Genomic DNA, 19746 nt, shown 5'->3' with positions numbered 1-19746 from the left:
TTTTTGTAACTTTAACCTATTTTTCTGTAACTTTTATATTATAAAATTAAAAAATTTATAGATAAATATTTTAATGGGTTAAATGATTAATTTATACATTATTAGTGATTTTGAAGAAATAATTTTTATCCAAATGAAAAAATTTATCATTAAAAATAGATAACTTTTACCTATATAAATGTAACTTTTAATCATTTTGAGTCAACTTTTACTCCGGTGTACAATATTTAATGTACACCCATTATAAATAAGAATTTGTGATGATAATTTGACAATTTCACCGTCTACTCCCATTTTCGTTTTCTCCATAACTTTTCATGTTCTCCATAAGTAACAGAGCCTCACTGACTCAACTCCGCCTATTCTGATCATCAGGTAATTTGTTTCGTTCATCTTAACATATCTGATAATTTGCCCTTTCTCGTTTCAAATTCGTTTAACGATACCATTATCATTCTTAATTGAGGGCTTTTGTGTTCTTTATGTTTTGGATTTCTGTTGTATGGTAATCCTCTTTTCGAATTGAACTTTTCTACAAGTTTGATTCTTTTACATTGCTTATTTCACATGCTGGAAATGTGATATTGATGCCCATTTTTTTTCTTCTTTTGTTTGATTTTTATGTTATAATCATAATTTGTATTTTCAATACTATACCATCATTTTGGATAATGAATTTCCTGATAGATGGAGAGATGGGATTGTCCATTTTCCAATTGATTTCGACCCGAATACATGATTATTTAGTAGTTAGGGTTAGGTTAGATACATCAGGACCTCCCAAGATTTGGCAATAAACTAGGTTTAGTTTGAATTTGGTAATCCTCTTTTCGAATTGGACTTTTCTACAAGTTTGATTCTTTTACATTGCTTATTTTACATGCTGGAAATGTGATATTGATGCCCATAAACTAGGTTTAGTTTGAATTTGAATATGCAGCATTACATCTTTAAAAATTGTATTAACTTGCTGGAAGAAAATGTTTTGGTTCCATGGAATATAGTGGTTTTTAATGTGTTCTATGCAGTGTTTGACTCTCTTCTTGGGCGGGTTTTTCTGTAATTTCCATCATGATGTGCTAGAGTTGTATGACTAAGTGGATGCTTCGAGGGGAGAATTTCAACTTTGATATTTACCCTATGTTTGCAGATCTTTACATTTATCTCAGTTATCAATAGAAAGAGTCATGGAGGATAATCAGCAAGATTCTATGCGTCCTCCTCTACCTCAAACCTTTAAAGATAGAGAGGAACTTATTAACTATGTTCGTGATTTTGGCGTGAGCCAAGGTTATGTAATGACTATTAGGAAGTCAAGGAAAGACATTAGTGTTGTCCTTGGCTGTGATAGAGGAGGAGGTCGTCGTAGTCGAAATAAGTCCGAGGCTCCTAAACGCAAAAGAAAGGAATCCTCACGCCTCATAAATTGCCCTTTTGAGGTCATTGGTAGAAAAGAAGTAGATGCTTGGGAGCTTCACATAAGAAACGGAGAACACAACCATGAGCCTTTAAAAGATATGTCTGAGCACAGATTTAGTCGCCGTTTCAATGAAGAAGAGGCTAGGCAAGTTAAGGAAATGATCGAGGCAGGCATAAAACCACGCCAAGTGCTTGAGACTCTAAAGCAAAGCAATCCACAACTTCAGACAACCCCAAGGCATTTGTACAATCTTAAAGCTAAAATCCGCGAAGGAAATTTCTCAGGTTATACGCAATATTTTCTAATTGATATCTATGTGGTGTTACTTGTTAGTCATGCCAAGTGCAGCTTGGACTTGGTAGCTCGCCTGAGTTTGACTTGAGTAATCTGCAAGTTAAAGTTCTTTTGAGATCATATCATACTTCATCCTTATGCTCCATTTTTCAAGTGTCCATTTGCGGGAAATAAGGCTGCTGAGTTAGGGATTTTGTTTCTTAACTAGCAATCTGAGAGTTCTTTGGCTATTAAGTGTCTTTATATACTTGGCTTATTATAGCACGATAGCAATAGGATAATGAACTATAGTATAGTGCCTCAGGTATTTTTTTAGTTCTATTGGAAAAGAAGGTCAAGACCGAGGGTGCCTGATTTGGAAGAATAATGTTGTGAAGACATACATCCTCTGTTTTACAATAGATGCATCATGTTGACTTTCTACACTATTTATATACTAACTTTGACAATCAATATCTTTAATTACATATTAATAATAATTAGATATTTTGAAAATATATATTGAGATTAACCCAATAACAATTAAAAAGACAACATTTGTCGTTACATATTAATAATAAATGTGGTCAAAGTAGTAAATGAATAGTGTTAAAAGTCAATATGATGTATCTGTTAAGAAAAGGAGGAAGTATCATTAAGCATGCTCATTTTTTATTTTGAGATGTTATGATTTGAAGAATTCTTGTTACATCTTGTATGTAGAACAATATTTTTCCAATTTGGCGTCCTTTGTGTCCAATCCATGAGGTATAACATAAAATTGAGCTACGGTTTAGGTTGTTTAAAAAATAATTATGCTTATTATTGAAGTGAAATGTAACTAGTTCACATGTTACATATTTATTTAGTAGAAAAATCTTTGATCAGGTGAGATTGTGAGAATAGCTTGGTTTGGAAGTAAGAAGCAATAAATGAACCCATATGATCCCGTGGAGTTAGGAAGAGGTCATATTGAGAGATTGTGAGAGAAAGGGAAGTTGAGTTCTGAATAGTTGCGTGAGGTTGGGGTTAGCAGCCTGGAATGACTTCTTCACCATGCCCTATTATCAAAGTAACATAGCATATTCACTTGTGTTCTTTGGGTGCACATTGAGCATAGTCCAAAATTTGTCTGATAATCCATTTGATCTGTACTTATTCTCAACTTCCCGAACTTTGTTCTTGATTCTTTCAAAAGTTACGAAGGTTCTAACTTTGCTTCCCTTAAAAGTCCTATTTTTAAAATGTGTCTTAATTTTTGTCAAGTTATGGTCTCATCAATTCATCTCTAATCTTATGTAGTCATCCCTTTACATGTTCATGAAAGTTCAGGTCATTGTATAGTTTAAGCAATTAGAAGTCAAAGATTAACTTTGAGGATAGTTGGGGCTTTAATAAGAAAACAGTCCCCTACTCCCCTTATCATAAAAACTATGTTTAACAGTCCCCTACTCCCCTTATCATAAAAATTATGTCTAACCAGATACCACCACTAAATAGCTGGGTTTGTTGGTTTTCTTTTTAGGTTGCGTTTGGAAACATGGAATTCATTTCAAATAATGTATTTCAATATCCGGAATTGAAATCTTGGAATTCAATTCCAAACTTTGTGTTTGGGAAATATGAGAATTTGAAATCCAGAATTTAAAACTTTAATATGCTTGGCAAGTAAACTAACTATCTTATTTTGAAAAAGAATATTACATCAAAATAATCCAAGAAATTATATCAAACTGATTACGAAAGCAAATTACAACAATACAACAGTACACATACAAATTAAATATCTTGATTAAACAACAATTAAACAAAGCTTAGTCATGAAATTATACAATTAATCAATAATAGCCTATACAAAATGAAATCAGCTTGTTAACAAAGTCCTTAATTTGGGGAAAACCAAACCCTAACCCTAATAATATTTGTTTTAAAAATGACAAAACCGTAGGATTTCAAACAACGAAGCTAGATCCATTATCATTCCATGAAGCTATGTCACCAATAGAAGGATCTTCAACAAGTTAGGTTTCAAGCTAAACTGATGCCTGACAGATGGAAATTGTTAGAGGAATTTTCCACAGTGATTATTAGATTGTTATTAGTCGTAAACTGACACATGAATGAAAATAGCCCAAGTGTTTTCCACAGTGATTATTAGATAAAGCCCACAGTGGAATTCTGCTAATTATCTTAACTTTTCAGTGTTATTAGGAATTTAGGACTAGAGGTTAGTGCTTTATTATATGATGTTTAACCCTCGATGGCTTGACTTGGGCAGAATAAAGTTCACTTCATCTTTTTGTACACATACCATTTTACCGATTATGGATTTCTGTAAAATATTGTTTTTACAATGCTTTTTCTCCTTTGGGGTTTTCTTCTTTTTATTTTCTGGGTGGGGGAAGGTGGGTTGGTGTATTTGTTTGAAAAGGAAGACCAGCAACCAGTTTTATGTTCAATTGCGATTCATGGGCAACTTAGTGGCATAATTCAGACTTAGTGAAGCAATGCCCCCTCTGAATTTTATCTTACTTTTGGGACAGAAGGAAGCTTCAAGTCATGGAGGCCTAATGTGTCTGCTGCAGGAGCTTCCAGTGACAAAATCAACGAAGTAAGTTTTCACCATAAATGCTCAATGATCTCAAGTATACACCTGGGATAAATGGATATTGTTTCCACAAGCAAAATTTTAAGGTGTATGTCTTACACAAAGAATTTTAAGGTCTAATTATGGCTATCTTAACTTTAAGACCTTACTTTCCAGTTTGTAGTAGGAAACCAGATATTGAAATTTGAATAGATTTTTTTTTCCTTGTTATTTTGGAAAATTTATTTAGGCATCAAGGTCTGTGAGAAACCTTCACCAATAAATTCTATGGTCCTATTTTTCTATTAGAATTTACACCTTATCATGTTTCTGTTTGACCTATCTGCAGATCAAGGTTTCCAATTTTATTGGTGGAAAATTTGTGGAATCACAAGGGATTATCTTTGATGTTGTTGTTAATCCTGTGAGTAAATTTTCTGCTTCGGTTGCCTTTAGTTTCGTACATCCAGATATAGTGACTAGACATGCAACATCAAGCAGGCAACTCAAGAGGTTGTATCTCAAGTTCCATCAACAACATATGAAGAGTTCAAAGCCGCTGTTATGTCAGCAAAAGAAGCTTTTCCTTCGTGGAAGAATACACCTGTGTTCTCTCGACAGCGTATGATGATGAAGCTCCAAGAGCTCATACACAGAGACAAAGTAAGAATGCACAATATGGCTGGCTGTTTTTTTATTTTTTATTTTTTGTTGGGTATTTAGTATTCTTAAACTCTAAAAGTTTATTTTTCTAGGAGAAGCTTGCCTTGATTATTAGCACTGAACAGGGGAAGACAATTAAGAATGCTCATGCTGATATCCTCCATTGGTTAGGTAAAGATTATTTTCTTGATGTTTGAAAGAAAAGGATCACAATTCAAAGAAGTTTATCTTCATGTTAGTTTCTTTGTGTTTGCTTCTAGAGGTGGTTGAACATGCTTGTGAGATTACAGCTGTACAATGGGGGGAATTTGTCGCAAATGCTTCTAACGCGATTGATACATACTCCATCAGGGAACCTCTAGGTGTTTGTGCTGGGATATGCAATTCTAACTTCTCCGCAATGGTTCCCTTGTGGGTATGTTTTGAGAATTTCTAAAATCTTAACTGAGTTTTGCACTTGCATTAGTTGCTTGTCTTTACTGAATTACTGACTGATTGGGAAACGCCTCTTTGTATACTGCAAGTGTAAGGCTTGTAGTAATCTGGCTACATTTTGTGTAACTCATTTCTTCAAATTTCGTTACATAAGAATAGAGGGAATGTTGAGGACAGCATCCATCTAGTAAAAATTTAACAATGACCACAGCCCCGCAGATTCAAGAAAACATGAATTCACTATGATGTATCAATCTAGCAACAGATTCAGAAATCTGGAATTTTGACTCTCTGTTTAACAGACATTGCTTCCTCAAGAAATGTGCTTAAACATTTACTGAATGTTTAGTTTACCTTGGTTGTGCTTTTTGATTAGTTAATTAATATAAGGGGACGTTTGGCAAATCAAATGAAAATGGTATGAAATCAAGAGAGGGATAGGGGGAGAAAGGAAAGCAAAACTCTTAAGGCCCATTCGCTATCATTGTCAGTTTTCAGTTTTTGGTTTTATGATTTTCAAAGTCATATGATTTAGATTGAACTATGAACTAAAAATTTGTTATACTTATAATACTCATGTTGATTTCGAAAACTGTCAACAGTAAATTGGAAACTACTTTTTATGGTTTTCATATTTTTGTTTTTAGTATTTTAAAAAACAGAAAGCTGAAAACAAAAATTGATGACGAACTTTTTAGTCCAAAGAGGAGAAAGGCAAAGAAAAAAAAGCTTTTTCCCTGCTATGGAACCACAAACACCTCCCTTCCCAACCCCACCTCCACAACCAAAACCATGCTAGCACCGCCGATACTACAACCAGATGCGGCGACTCACCCTTGCACCACCCCATATGCACCGCCTCTCTCTCTCTCTCTCTCTCTCTCTCTATCTATCTATCTATCTATCTATCTATCTCCTTTTCTCTCTCTTGGATCTAGTTTTTTCGTGGGCGGTGGATGGGGTTTCTTGGTGGTTGGGTGGGTTTCAGGGGTTGGGGGTGGTTTTTCGGGAATCGGGGGTTGAGGTTGGTTTTCGAGTGGGATTTCGTGGGGTTGGGGCTGGGTTTTCAGTGGTTGAGTGTGTTTTCATTGGGGGTGAGTGGGGTTTCGTGGTGGTTTTGTTAGTTAGGGGTGGTGGGGCGGTGTTGGCGGTGCTGTTGAAGGTGGCGGTGATGGGGTGGCGCTGGTGAGAGTGGCAGGGTTGGCAGTTGGTGTATGGTGGTGTTGCGGTGATATTGGGATGGGTTACTACAGTTGAGGTCCATCTTGAATTGTATGTGTTCTTACCTGGATCATATAAATACATATGACATGTACAAGAAATCAACAAGAATACACACATAGAGGGCGGGGAAGGGGTTGGGGAGAAATGATGGGGAAGTACTAACTGTTGCGTAATATATGCAGATGTTCCTGGTTGCAATTACATGTGGGAATACATTTGTCCTTAAGCCTTCTGAAAAAAATCCAGGTGATTTGTGGTTCTTCTGCATTGTTTAACACAGTATAAAGTACTGATTGAAACTTCAAGTTGTTTGGAACTTTAAAAAAGAAATTTGCATGTCCAGTAGAGAATAGACTAGTATAGTATGCAGTTGGCAAAAAGTTGCTCCTTAGGATGATCTTTATGTGTACTATTATCATTATCACCAATCAAAAACCTTAGTCGTGGATAAATTACGGAATGAGATAGTGTACATTGCCATTTTCACCATGTCTATTGATCCAGGCATTTAAGATTTTAAGTTGATGCTTTGAAAATTTACCTATATAACTCAGGGTTCATCAGCAATCCATGTTTTATATATATCATTGACAACCCAATTTTCTCGAAAACAGAACTTCCATCGAGGCCGTAGATATTTACCAAATGAGAATGTCATGGACAATTCCGAGGTCCAATTCAGTTACTTTCTTGAGCTCGGGACTCTGGTATGATGTTGAATTTTTGGGTGGTTTATTGAATCAAAATTGGTTAGTTTCTGATGTTGAGCACAGAATGAGGGTAGTTTTCCAGTACCTCACTCCTTGATGTCTTATATTATGGATATTTTGGTGCTGCTGGTGGTTCTAGAACATTGTGGCCTCATAGTTTCATGTTTGATGAGTTCATAGAAGTTCCTTAGATGCTTTCCTCTAGACACCGTGCTGAAAACGATGTGATAATATATTAAGAGTCATCAAATTGGGGCTTGAACTTGAAATGTTATAACAAAGTTCAAAGATTAATGAAATGTTATTCGGAAACAATTCACTTATTCACCACTTCAAAAGTTACTTTCTTGCTCTTCTAGGTTTTTGTTCTACTTCACAGATTCAGGATATTGATTTCTATACTAAGTCACTTCAATTGATTTAGATATTGGACTTCAGCCTTGCAGTTGTTCTATACTGGTATCCATTATCATTGCATACTTTATATTGTCTGTCCTTCCCTTCATAGGCTAAAGTTATTTGCATAATTGCATTTTGTTTTATTCTAGGTGCTTCAATGAAGCTTGCAGAGTTGACCATAGAGGCAGGTTTACCTGATGGAGTCTTAAATATTGTTCATGGAGGCAATGTAAGCTATCTCTCCTTTGTATCGCGGAACTATAGTTAACAGGTTGATGCTTGTAAAGGTCATCAAGATGTCTATTTTGGTTTATGTGTGTCCAATAGCTTTCCAGTTGCTGACTGATCTCAATATTGGTAACAGATCGCAATTTCTTTTTCCCAAATGTTGCTGCTGCTGCTGTTTTTTTTTTTTTTTTTTTTTTTTTTTTTTTTTTTTTTTTTTTTTTTTTTTTTTTTTTTCCTGTAAGTTTTTTGTTTTTGATCCTGAACAGGATATCCTCAATTATGTATGTGAGGACGATGATGTAAAAGCCATATCATATGTTGGCTCCTATATGGTAAGTTTTTTCCTTAGGATTTGAGTATTTGACTTCTCTGGCTGTTTGATGTTGTTCACTATGCAATATTAGTTTTTTGAAGTGCCTGCATCTGGTCACTGACCTCTTTATGACATGTAACTAGATATTCTCTCCTGCCCTAGAGATATCATGATTCATTTTTCTCCCCTTAAAATTACTTTGAATATGTGGTTTTGTGAATCATTGACCAAAATGTTGTATTGGCAACTGTTCCTAGTCTGAGTAATGACTCTGATTGTCTCCAACTAATTTTGTTATGGTTCTTCATTACTTCGTTACTTCAGTCTAATGATAATTATTAAGTTTCCCAATATTACTACGTATGTAGTACAAGAATTTACTGATTTTACTCGTTCATTTTCATTTCTTTTCCTTACAATTGTCTTTTGTCATAGGATGGTATGGACATATATGCTAAAGCAACTGCCAGAGGGAAACGTGTTGAGGTAAATACCATTTTAGTACGTAGTATTTGTTTGCATATATGTATAGAAGGTTCATTTTTTTACTGTTGAAGTATATCATGGACATAAGATTAACTTTCCTACTACTCACTTCATCTAAGATGGTTTTCTTATATATTCCTTATTCTTTTTACTCAGCAGATTTTTCTTACTCTATGGCATGTCCGGCAAACTTAACTGTTCATGTAGTGATTTATTTTTTTAATAGCGGTTAGAAGTTCTATCTAATTTACTGAATAAAAGATGTTCAATAAATCCATGTTTGAGGTTGCAGTTAACAATTTACATAAAAAATTTACCTGAACAATGTACAACATGAAATGGTATGAAATTGGGAAAACGGTGGATTTGGATGGAAGCAATCTTTGCTGCTAACCACTGTTAATATAATCTTATTAGCTTTCAACAAACATTACCCGACCTACTAGCTTCTATCCTGAAACTGAACTTTGCTAAACACTAAAAGTTGGGGTAAATAGTTGTTTGACACTTTTAACTCAATTGAACCAGAAGTAATATTCCTAAAGCTAGTGCTTGGCATGGTATTAAAATGTTTACTTTCCCCCTCTTTTTCTTGTTCTCTTTTTCTTCCATTCCCTATTTTGAAATTGTTATATTGTTAGCCGTTAGGCAACATTAACCTCCGCGTTAGCCCTGACTGGTTTGGGTAAGCTGCACACATGTTAATCTCTCCAGACCTGCTTTGAAGATATACCTTTTGATTGTTTGAATTGTTCATTGTTCTCTCTGCAATTGTGTAGGCACTAGGCAGCATCTTAAAATCTGCTAGTGAATTGTTATACGATCTTTATTCTTCTATTCACTGCTTTGTCATCTTTCCGTAGGCCAATACAGGATCCAAAAATCAGGCTGTTGTCATGCCTGATGCATGCGTGGATGCTACACTTGATGCTCTGGTTGCTTCTGGTTTGGTTGCTGCAGGAGATCCCTGCATGTCACTCAGCTCAGTAATTTTTGTTGGACATGCTACACCATGGTTGTACATAGCATATACTACTGTTCTTTAAAGTTCTTTACACTCACTATTTGCACGGACTCCAATGCAATATAATATATTCAATTTCGTATGTGAAAAAATTATGGAAATTGATATTTTTGAAAGTAAATACCGAGACGAATCTAACAAGATCCCACATGAAAATATTTTGAGGTATGTAATAGTGAAAATTTACGGTCAAATTTTTCATACTCTAGAAACATATTCCAAAGCGTAAAGAACTTCAGGAACGGAGGTAGAGTACTATGTCTAATGAGTCTAGTGGCATTGGGTTTCTGTGAACTCGAGCTATAACATGACAAACCTAACGCTGTATTTTCTGGAACTTTTTCAGGGAGGAGGAACTTGTCAAACGCGCTAAAACCCTAAAAGTTAGTGGAGGAACAGATGCAGGAGCCGATGTGGGCCCAGTGCTCAGCAAGGAGGTGGGAACAAGTAAATGTTGTTCATGGTTGTTGTGTTTGACTGGTTTCTGCTATATAAGTTGATATTTGACATAATTTACTGACACTTGTTTGTTTTTTTTGGTATTTAGCCTGCGTATTCTTATGTCTAGACATTTCATTGTGTGATGTCTTTATGACATTTAGCACTTATATTTTTGTTATTCTTTCCCATGTCAGACCAATGTGTGTGTGAAACGTTGCAGGTGAAGGATGAGATATGCAGATTTGTGCAAAGGGCAGTTGAAAGTGGTGCTAGAGCTATCCTTGATGGAAGGAACATTATGGTATTTGTTACCAGACAGTTCTAGGCTATAAATGTTCTAACTTGCATCTTCACTTTTGAAAAACACTGTTTTCTATATATATGGGTTTATGTACGGCAAGCTACCTTTATGAACCTTGTTTTATATGGAAGTAGGCCACTTAGGAGTAGTAAACAAAGTATGTGTTGTTTGGAATATGAATGGATGTGGCAGGCACTCTGTTACCTGATTCGCTAGTATGAGATTTGGTACGGGTTTGCAATTCGCTATCTGATTCTCTAAATTAGACAAAAATTGCACCATTTGACATGTTATAATTCGCTTTTTCGGTTCGCGGTTCGTGGGGTGATTAGGGAATTAGGTAACACTGGGCAGGTAGCTTTATTGGATGATATTATCAGAATTAGGTGAAACCACGACTTGTTCTGCCACTATTACGCTTACTTCTCAACACCCTCCCTTTCCCCCCCCCCCCCAGCCTCCTGGGTAAAAAAAATGAAGAATATGGAGGCCAGAAGACATGTGCTGGCATGAAATCGTCGTGGATGCTATAGTCCAAATGACTTCTTGAATACTTCATTGTGTTTATATCTTTCATTTGAATCTGGCCAAATTCTACTTCAAAAACACTGGATAATTAGGAAATAAGGACATTTGTGAATACCTTCCCCAATGAATTAAGGACTTGGCTGCATGAAAAAAAAATTAGTCTCCACATTCAAGCTATTCCCTCCAGGATCTGGTTAGTTTTTCTTTCTAGAAAAACTCTCTTGCCCTCCTTTTCTGCCCCTAGTTTAGTGCTTTCAGTTACCCTCACAAGGGTCAACATAGATGCCAACTTCAGTCCTCTTTATTAGAGACTTTTAAGTCTTAATCAAATACGATTTGCTTTTTGTGTATCTAATATGGCCACAATGAAAATGCATTCTGCATGTTTATCTTACATAGTGTAATGGACCACAGCCCTGACCCACCTATGCTGGTGTACAGGCGCAACAGAGAAAAACAGCAGCAGCACAACTCCAACAACAACACCACTGCAGCAAGGAGAGCCGTTAGCACCAACTGACAGGAAAAGCAGAAAGCAGACAAAGGAGCATTAATGAAATTGTACTTGCTTAGCTTCCTAGTTGTATAAATAAGAGAGGAGAAGAAAGAGAATGTATTGAGAATCATTTTGGTAGAACTGGAGATTAGTAACCTCAAGTTACTCACCTGAGATTGGTAGCCTAAAGCTACTCATTTTGTAACCTTTTGACTATTGAGTTCAACTAATCAACAGCTTCTCTCCTCTTTTCCCCTATTTGTGTCTGTGTGTGTTGTGAAGCCTACCCAGGGCTTTACAGTTGGTATCAGAGCAGACAGATCCAGGAAGGAGGGAAACATGGCACGTTCCAACTCACAGAGATTTGAAACCTTGGAAACGGGGCTAGAAGAAGTAAGCCAGAAAGTGGCGGAATTGGAAGCAAACATCCAACACGTGTTGAAGGCGGGAATGGAGAACTTCCAAAAAACATTGGCCGAGAACTTTCTAGCCAAGAGCACAGAAGATACGGTCAGAAACCAAGCAGCCATGAATGAAGCAACCACCAGAGTTGAGGGGAGTATTGAAAGGTTGCGGGAAGAGCAGAACACTCAAATGGCCTTAATGAAAAAGGACCAGGAAAAGTTTATGGAGGATATGAGAAGATTGCTGGACAGGAGGGCGGAGGAAGAAGAGTTTTCGGAGGCAAGAGAAAACAGGAGGGGGCGTGGGTTTGATGGCGGCGGCGGCCACTGGAAACACCGAAAACTAGACATGCCTTTGTTTGAAGGGCTCGACCCGGATGGGTGGATATTAAGGGGTGAAAAGTATTTCGATTTTTATCGACTCACTGACCAAGAAAAACTGGATGCGGCGGTGGTGTCGATGGAGGGGGACGCGTTGCGGTGGTTCACGTTTGAATCCAGGCGGAATCCGATAAGGACGTGGGATGAGTTGAAAGCCAGTGTTTTGATGAAGTATAGACCGACGAATGCCGGAACTCTACACGAGCAGTGGTTGGCCACCACCCAGACCGCCACCGTGGAGGAGTATGTGAACCGCTTCATTGAGTTTGTATCGCCCCTTGACGATGTGCCGGAGAGCATCTTGATGGGACAATTTATTAATGGCCTGAAGGAGGAAATAAAGGCAGAAATTCGAGTTCTCAACCTAGAGGATTTAGATCAGGCGATGGCTATGGCTTCCCGGGTCGAGGTGAGGAATCGGGTGAAGAAGATGGGACCATCTTATAATAGGAGCGGATCTTTTTCATATTTCAGTAAGGGACCCTTATCCACTGCCCCACAAATTAGCCCAATAGCCCAAAACTCTCAAGCCCACAATATCCCAACCTTGAGCCCAAACACTCATAACCCATTATCCAGAAACAACAGCTACAAACCGAGTTCGTCCGTTGGATCCCACACAAATGTTCCTTCAACCACCAACCTACCCAGAAACTCAGGCGCGTCGTCGCGATTTTCCGGCGAAGTAAGACGTTTATCGGAGCGCGAATTACAAGAAAAGAAAGCCAAGGGATTGTGTTTCAGGTGTGATGAGAGGTGGGGGGTAGGTCATCAATGTAAGAAGAAGGAGATGAGTGTGTTGTTGGTGGATGAAGAAGACGGTGGGGAGGAGCTGGCCGGAGAGGAGTTGGGCGGTGAGTTTTATTCACTGGAAGAGCAGATGGAAGCGGAGGTCCCGACCACCCTCTCCATTAATTCGATTGTGGGGATTACCAATCCCAAGACACTCAAATTGGTGGGGTACATCGGGGACGGAGAGGTGATCGTAATGGTGGATTCAGGAGCTACCCATAACTTCATATCGCTCCGGGCGGTAGAAAAGCTGAAGGTACCAATCACGAAATCAGCAGGCTTTGGCGTGTCTCTCGGCAATGGAGAAGCAGTAAAAGGAACGGGTATTTGTAAACAGGTGAAACTGAAACTCAACTCCCAAATTGTGATAGAAGAGGATTTTTTGCCTTTAGAATTGGGCAATTCGGACGTGATTTTGGGGATACAGTGGCTGGAAAAGCTGGGGTCGGTGGTCACCAATTGGAAAACTCAGACCATGAGGTACCAACTGGGTGGCTCGACGGTGACATTACAAGGGGACCCTTCTCTGGCCAAGTCCAAAATCTCCTTGAAGGCCATGTTGAAGGTGATAAGGAAAGAAGGTGGGGGTATTCTGTTAGAGTTCAATCAGTTGGAGGATTCGGTGAAAGAGGGGCCAGCCATGCCCATGTTCTTGCGAAGAGTAATAGAGCAGTTCAGTGAGGTGTTTGACTTGCCCACAGGCTTGCCACCAAGCCGCGGGCATGAGCATGCTATAGTGTTGAGAGAAGGCAGCGACCCAGTGGGGGTAAGGCCATACAGATACCCGCAGATACAGAAGGATGAAATCGAAAGGTTAATCCGGGAGATGCTAGAGGCAGGAATCATAAAACCATCCACCAGTCCGTTTTCAAGTCCTGTCCTATTGGTCAAGAAAAAAGACGGGTCTTGGCGATTTTGTGTAGACTACCGAGCTCTCAACAAGGAGACGATCCCGGACAAATACCCAATTCCCGTGATCGACGAGCTACTCGATGAGTTATATGGGGCTAAGGTGTTCACTAAGCTGGACTTGCGGGCCGGATATCACCAGATTTTGGTGCGATCGGAGGACACACATAAGACAGCGTTTCGTACACATGAGGGGCATTACGAGTTTCTAGTAATGCCGTTCGGCCTCACCAATGCTCCCGCTACATTTCAATCCCTAATGAATGAGGTATTCCGACCTTACTTGCGAAAATTTGTACTTGTCTTCTTTGATGACATATTGATTTACAGCCCCTGTGAGACGGATCATGTGGAGCACATACAAATTGTCTTGTCCCTGCTGAAACAGAATCTGTTATTTGCAAACTTCAAAAAGTGTGAGTTCGGTAAGACAGAAGTAGCATACCTTGGGCATGTAATATCAAGCCATGGAGTGTCGGTGGATCAGGAGAAAATAAGTGCCATGAAGGGGTGGAGTACCCCTAGAAATCTACGAGAGTTGAGGGGCTTTCTCGGCCTCACTGGTTATTACCGGAAATTTATTTCCGGCTATGCTCAAATTGCCCAACCACTCACGGACCAGCTGAGGAGGGACAGCTTTGGGTGGACTGAAACCGCAACCCAAGCATTTGAGGCGCTGAAATATGCTATGACTTCTGCTCCTGTTTTGGCTATGCCGAACTTCGGCAAGGAGTTTGTGATCGAAACGGATGCCTCGGGGTATGGGTTGGGGGCTGTGATGATGCAAGAAGGGCGACCAATTGCATACTATAGTCGCGTTCTGGGCCCAAGGGCAAGAGGGAAATCCATATATGAAAAGGAGCTAATGGCAATATGCTTGGCTGTGGAAAAATGGAAACACTATCTTATGGGCAGGCACTTTGTTATTCGAACGGATCAACAGAGCCTAAGGCATATAACTCAACAGCGGGAAATCGGTTCGGACTATCAAAAGTGGGTGCGGAAGTTGATTGGATTTGATTTTGACATTCAATACAAACCCGGCACCTCAAACCGGGTAGCGGATGCACTTTCTAGGAAGGGGGATGGGGAGTTCGAATTTGGAACTCTAGAATTGGGAACACTACTCACGTCACAGGGGGTGGATTGGGGCACATTGGAGGAGGAAATCAAGAAGGATAGGGGGTTGGCAACCATTCGACAGGAAGTAAGGGAGGGTAAGCAGATGATGGGGTTTTCCTTGGTGGGGGATAAGCTGTTATATAAGGGGAGAACCGTGCTTGCCAAAACCTCTGCTTTCATTCCCCTTTTACTTCGCGAGTACCATGACTCGCCGGTCGGGGGACACTCCGGGGAAGTAAAGACTTACCTTCGCCTCGCTTCGGAATGGTTTTGGCAAGGCATGAGGAAGAGTGTGGCTCGATACGTACGTGAGTGCCGGGTGTGCCAACAGAACAAACACTCTCAGCAACACCCCGCCGGGTTGTTACAGCCGTTGCCGGTACCATTGGCGGTTTGGGATGATCTCACCATGGATTTTATCGAAGGGTTACCTCCTTCAAAGGGGGTGGATACGATCTTAGTTGTGGTGGACAGATTGTCGAAATATGCCCACTTCATTGGACTTAAACATCCCTTTACAGCACTATCGGTGGCTGCGATTTTTGTTCGGGAGGTGGTTAGGTTGCATGGCTTCCCTGTTTCTATTGTTTCGGATAGGGATAGGGTATTTCTCAGCATCTTTTGGAAGGAGTTGTTTAAACTCCATGGTACCGAATTGAAGAGGAGTACGTCGTACCACCCGCAAACCGACGGCCAATCAGAAAACGTGAATAAGGGGCTTGAAACTTATTTACGCTGCTTTGCAAATGAGAGGCCGAGGGAATGGGCCAAGTGGCTTTCTTGGGCTGAGTATTCCTATAATACTTCCCCTCACATGTCCACTGCCATGACACCTTTCAAGGTAGTCTATGGCAGGGATCCTCCGCGCCTGCTACGACTGGAAGCAAGGCACACTCCTGTGGACACCTTGGATGAGTTGCTTCGTGAAAGAGATGGAGTTCTAGATGAACTCAAGCTCAACTTATTGCGGGCTCAACAAATCATGAAGCACAATGCGGATAAGAGAAGAAGAGAGGAGACTTTTGAAGTGGGAGATAAGGTATTTCTCAAATTACAACCTTATAGGCAACGATCCCTAGCCAAAAGGCCCAATGAAAAACTGTCAGCCCGTTTTTACGGCCCATTCGAGATATTACAGAAGGTTGGACCAGTGGCCTACAAGCTCAAATTACCCCACACCAGCAGAATCCACCCAGTTTTCCATGTGTCTCAACTCAAGAGAGCAGTAGGAGAACAGATGTCAAACACCACCTTGCCTATGCAACTCACCCCTGAGTTGGAACTAGTGGTGGAACCGGAGGAGTTATTGGGTGTGCGCGAACAGGAAGGAGAGGGCACCATGGTTTTGATCAAGTGGAAGGGACTGCCCGCATTTGATGCGACATGGGAGGTTGCCACCTTGCTCAGTGATCGCTTTCCGGACTTCCACCTTGAGGACAAGGTGTTTGTTTGGGGGCGGGGTGTTGTAATGGACCACAGCCCTGACCCACCTATGCTGGTGTACCACAGGCGCAACAGAGAAAAACAGCAGCAGCACAACTCCAACAACAACACCACTGCAGCAAGGAGAGCCGTTAGCACCAACTGACAGGAAAAGCAGAAAGCAGACAAAGGAGCATTAATGAAATTGTACTTGCTTAGCTTCCTAGTTGTATAAATAAGAGAGGAGAAGAAAGAGAATGTATTGAGAATCATTTTGGTAGAACTGGAGATTAGTAACCTCAAGTTACTCACCTGAGATTGGTAGCCTAAAGCTACTCATTTTGTAACCTTTTGACTATTGAGTTCAACTAATCAACAGCTTCTCTCCTCTTTTCCCCTATTTGTGTCTGTGTGTGTTGTGAAGCCTACCCAGGGCTTTACACATAGTTACACTCGGTTATGAGGGGGGGGGAGGGGGTTGGTGTTGTATGGTGTTTAACTGTTCAGTGGACATCTGTTGAATTTGTTTGTAAGTAAAAAGTTAAAAACTACAATATTAGTCACCCCGTTTCTGCTCCCCGTTGTGATCCACATTCTTTTTGTGACTGAGTTCATTGTTGATTCCTGGAGTTGTTTCATATTGATGTAGTGTCATGAATGTGCTGTATATATATGTCCGTACAATTGCTTTTCGGGAGTCAGATGCTCACATCTAGCTATTGCTAATCTCTATCTAGATTATAGTGTGTATGCTAGTCTTTCTGAAGGATTGTGAATTATTGGGTTGGTACTAGGTTCCAGGATATGAGGATGGAAATTTTGTCGGCCCAACTATCTTGAGTGGCGTTACAACTAGCATGGAGTGTTGTAAGGTTCCTTTTTAAGTGCACCCTCCTCTTTAGTGTTCTCAGAGAATATTCTTATGCAAATTGTGATAGATGAAGAATCTCTGTTTGGATCTTTCATATATATGATACCATTCTGTTTTTTGATAACCAGGAAGATATTTTTGGACCAGTGCTGCTATGTACACAGGTAATATTTTGGTGACTAATCTTCCTTCTCCCTCCATTTTTCTACCTACTATTTAGGTTATTACGGAGTACCTTTTTGCTTTTTTTTTTTTTTTTTTTTTTTGAGGTTTGTGGAATTTGTTTGAAAGTTCCTGATCATTTGCAGGTGAACAGTTTAGAAGATGCTGTAGCCATAATCAACCAGCAAAAGTACTTCCCCACTCTTTTCTGCATCATCAGTTATTGTTGAAGTTTGATCAGGTTTTTCTGCTTTGGTTTCACTACTAGGAAAATGTCACTTGTCAAGTTGTCATTAATGAAAACATTAATATGAATTATAAGGTGACTATATCTAATAAGTACTACGGAGTATCTAGTACCCCAGATGTAATTCAAACAAGTTGATATAGCAGATACATCTTGATGAAGGGAATTTATTAAACTTTTAACGATTCAGCATATTTTATTGTAACACCTATTCACGGGTTTGTCCATCTCCTTTAGGTTTGGAAATGGAGCATCTATATTTACCACATCAGGTATTACAGCAAGGAAGTTTCAGAATGCGGTTGAGATAGGTTTGGTAAGTTCCTTGTATTATTCTTGAAACCAACCACCTACTTAACGTCCATGTTCCTTTTCCATTGCCAAATGTAACCTGCTAAAATTCTCTTTGATTGGCTCAGATTGGGATCAATGTTCCTGTTCCTTTTCAGTTGACAGAATCCTTTGCCGGTAATCTCAATTTTCATGGTCTTTATCTGTTTAATTCTCTCTCAACTCCCTCACTCCCGTTTACACTCACCTACCCTCAACCCTGACACCCTAAGTGAATGCACGACCACACACACACTAAGATAGTGTTTGGTTCATAGTAAACATTTAGAACTGAAATTCATTTCAATGGAAATCTGATTTTAAAGTACATTTCCTTTGTTTGGTTCCTTGTTGGAAAATATAGAGGACAAAGGAAAAAGAGGAATGGAGAAAAGAGGGTGGAAGGGAGAAGAGGGTGGTGAGGGTATGGAGGAAAATATGGCATTCATGACTAAAGGAAAATAGTTCTTTTACTGGAAAACAACTTATCGGTTCTATTTACCTTATTTCCATTATTTAAGTTCAGATGAGTTAGATAAGTTCAGATAAGATAAGTTTAGGGAAAATAAGGGTTGAACAAGTACAATTCATAAGTAAAATAAGTTCTGATAAGTTCAGTTAAGATAAGTTTAGAAAAAACAAGTGAAAATCTGGTGAATAGAAATCAACCTTAATAATATTTTTTGCACCCCCTTAACAAACCAACTAAAGGAAAATCGGAAAATTAGTTCCCGTGGGAAATGATTTTCTACCCAATCAAACAAAGAGGGTGTAGACATTTGGGTTTAGTATTGAATTTTATGCTTCTGTATGTTAGTCTCGTTTAGACCATCCCCAGATTGACTTTCATTTAAATATGCAGGGAAAGCAGGTATCCAGTTCTACACAAAGGTTAAAATAGTTGCACAGCAATGGAGGGAGCCAACCTCCAAAGGAATCTTATCAAGTAAAAACTTGACATCAAATCAAGCCGTTCCAGCGACCGTGCCTTCATCATCTGATATTGATATATCCAGCGACGAAACCTCGGATTCAAAATCATCACAAGGGGAGATGACATATCAGGAAGGGCCAGTAAACATACCTTCCACTGAAAATGATCCATGCTGCAGTGCGACATCAATGCCATTGGCTAGCACATCCGAGTTGAGTTCACCAAACAAGACAACTCCATTGGCTAGCACATCTGAGTTGAGTTCACCAAACAGGACAACTCCATTGGCTAGCACATCCGAGTTGAGTTCACCAAACAGGACAACCCTATTAACTGAGTTGTTATCCGAGTCCCGAGCACCTGACAACAGCTTATACTTGCCTTTTACTGTTACTTGAGACGAAAACGAAGAAGACGAGAAAATTCTTGTAAGATAAGATCATCTAATGGTCTTCTTGACTGCATATACATCAGGAAGAAAACATCTTTTGGTAATTAGTTAAGTGTTAATTCTTCCTCTTAAATGTTTCTCTCCTAGGGTTTACCACAAACATAAATAAACTCAAGCATAATCCAATATGAGTTGGTTTAGCAATTTTCACTCAGTTTGAAAAGATAGTTAGGCCCTGTTCTTTTTTGGCTTA

The 19746-nt window shown here is 39.3% G+C and overlaps 1 protein-coding gene across 2 annotated transcripts; it reads left to right on the top strand.

Annotated features, from left to right (window-relative positions):
• Positions 1–269: 269 nt before the first annotated feature.
• LOC110778534 (methylmalonate-semialdehyde dehydrogenase [acylating], mitochondrial-like) lies at positions 270–19703 on the top strand. 2 transcript variants are annotated; one of them, XM_056840761.1, is made up of 20 exons: positions 270–375; positions 1151–1704; positions 4240–4304; positions 4630–4704; positions 4782–4943; positions 5036–5114; positions 5204–5358; positions 6785–6848; positions 7861–7940; positions 8206–8271; positions 8688–8738; positions 9602–9753; positions 10109–10199; positions 10424–10504; positions 17353–17430; positions 17558–17593; positions 17738–17781; positions 18076–18154; positions 18258–18306; positions 19031–19703. In XM_056840761.1, exons 2-20 carry the CDS (start codon positions 1188–1190, stop codon positions 19498–19500), a joined length of 2394 nt encoding a protein of 797 aa, XP_056696739.1. In that variant the 5' UTR covers positions 270–375; positions 1151–1187; the 3' UTR covers positions 19501–19703. The 2 variants fall into 2 exon arrangements, with proteins under 2 accessions (XP_056696739.1, XP_021838775.1); XM_021983083.2 differs by having other exon boundaries at positions 4237–4304.
• The last annotated feature ends 43 nt before the right edge of the window (positions 19704–19746 follow it).

Source organism: Spinacia oleracea, chromosome 3 (genome assembly GCF_020520425.1).
Source record: "Spinacia oleracea cultivar Varoflay chromosome 3, BTI_SOV_V1, whole genome shotgun sequence".
Lineage (NCBI taxonomy): Eukaryota > Viridiplantae > Streptophyta > Magnoliopsida > Caryophyllales > Amaranthaceae > Spinacia > Spinacia oleracea.
The sequence above is the reverse complement of the archived record's forward strand: the minus strand, read 5'-3'. Positions and strand labels throughout refer to the sequence as shown.

Coding starts and splice junctions, on each gene's coding strand:
- LOC110778534 (XM_021983083.2), top strand. CDS start 1,188: ATGGAGGATAATCAGCAAGATTCTATGCGTCCTCCTCTACCTCAAACC. Junction 4,944..5,035: donor AGCTCATACACAGAGACAAA/GTAAGAATGCAC, acceptor TTATTTTTCTAG/GAGAAGCTTGCCTTGATTAT. Junction 10,200..10,423: donor GCCCAGTGCTCAGCAAGGAG/GTGGGAACAAGT, acceptor GAAACGTTGCAG/GTGAAGGATGAGATATGCAG.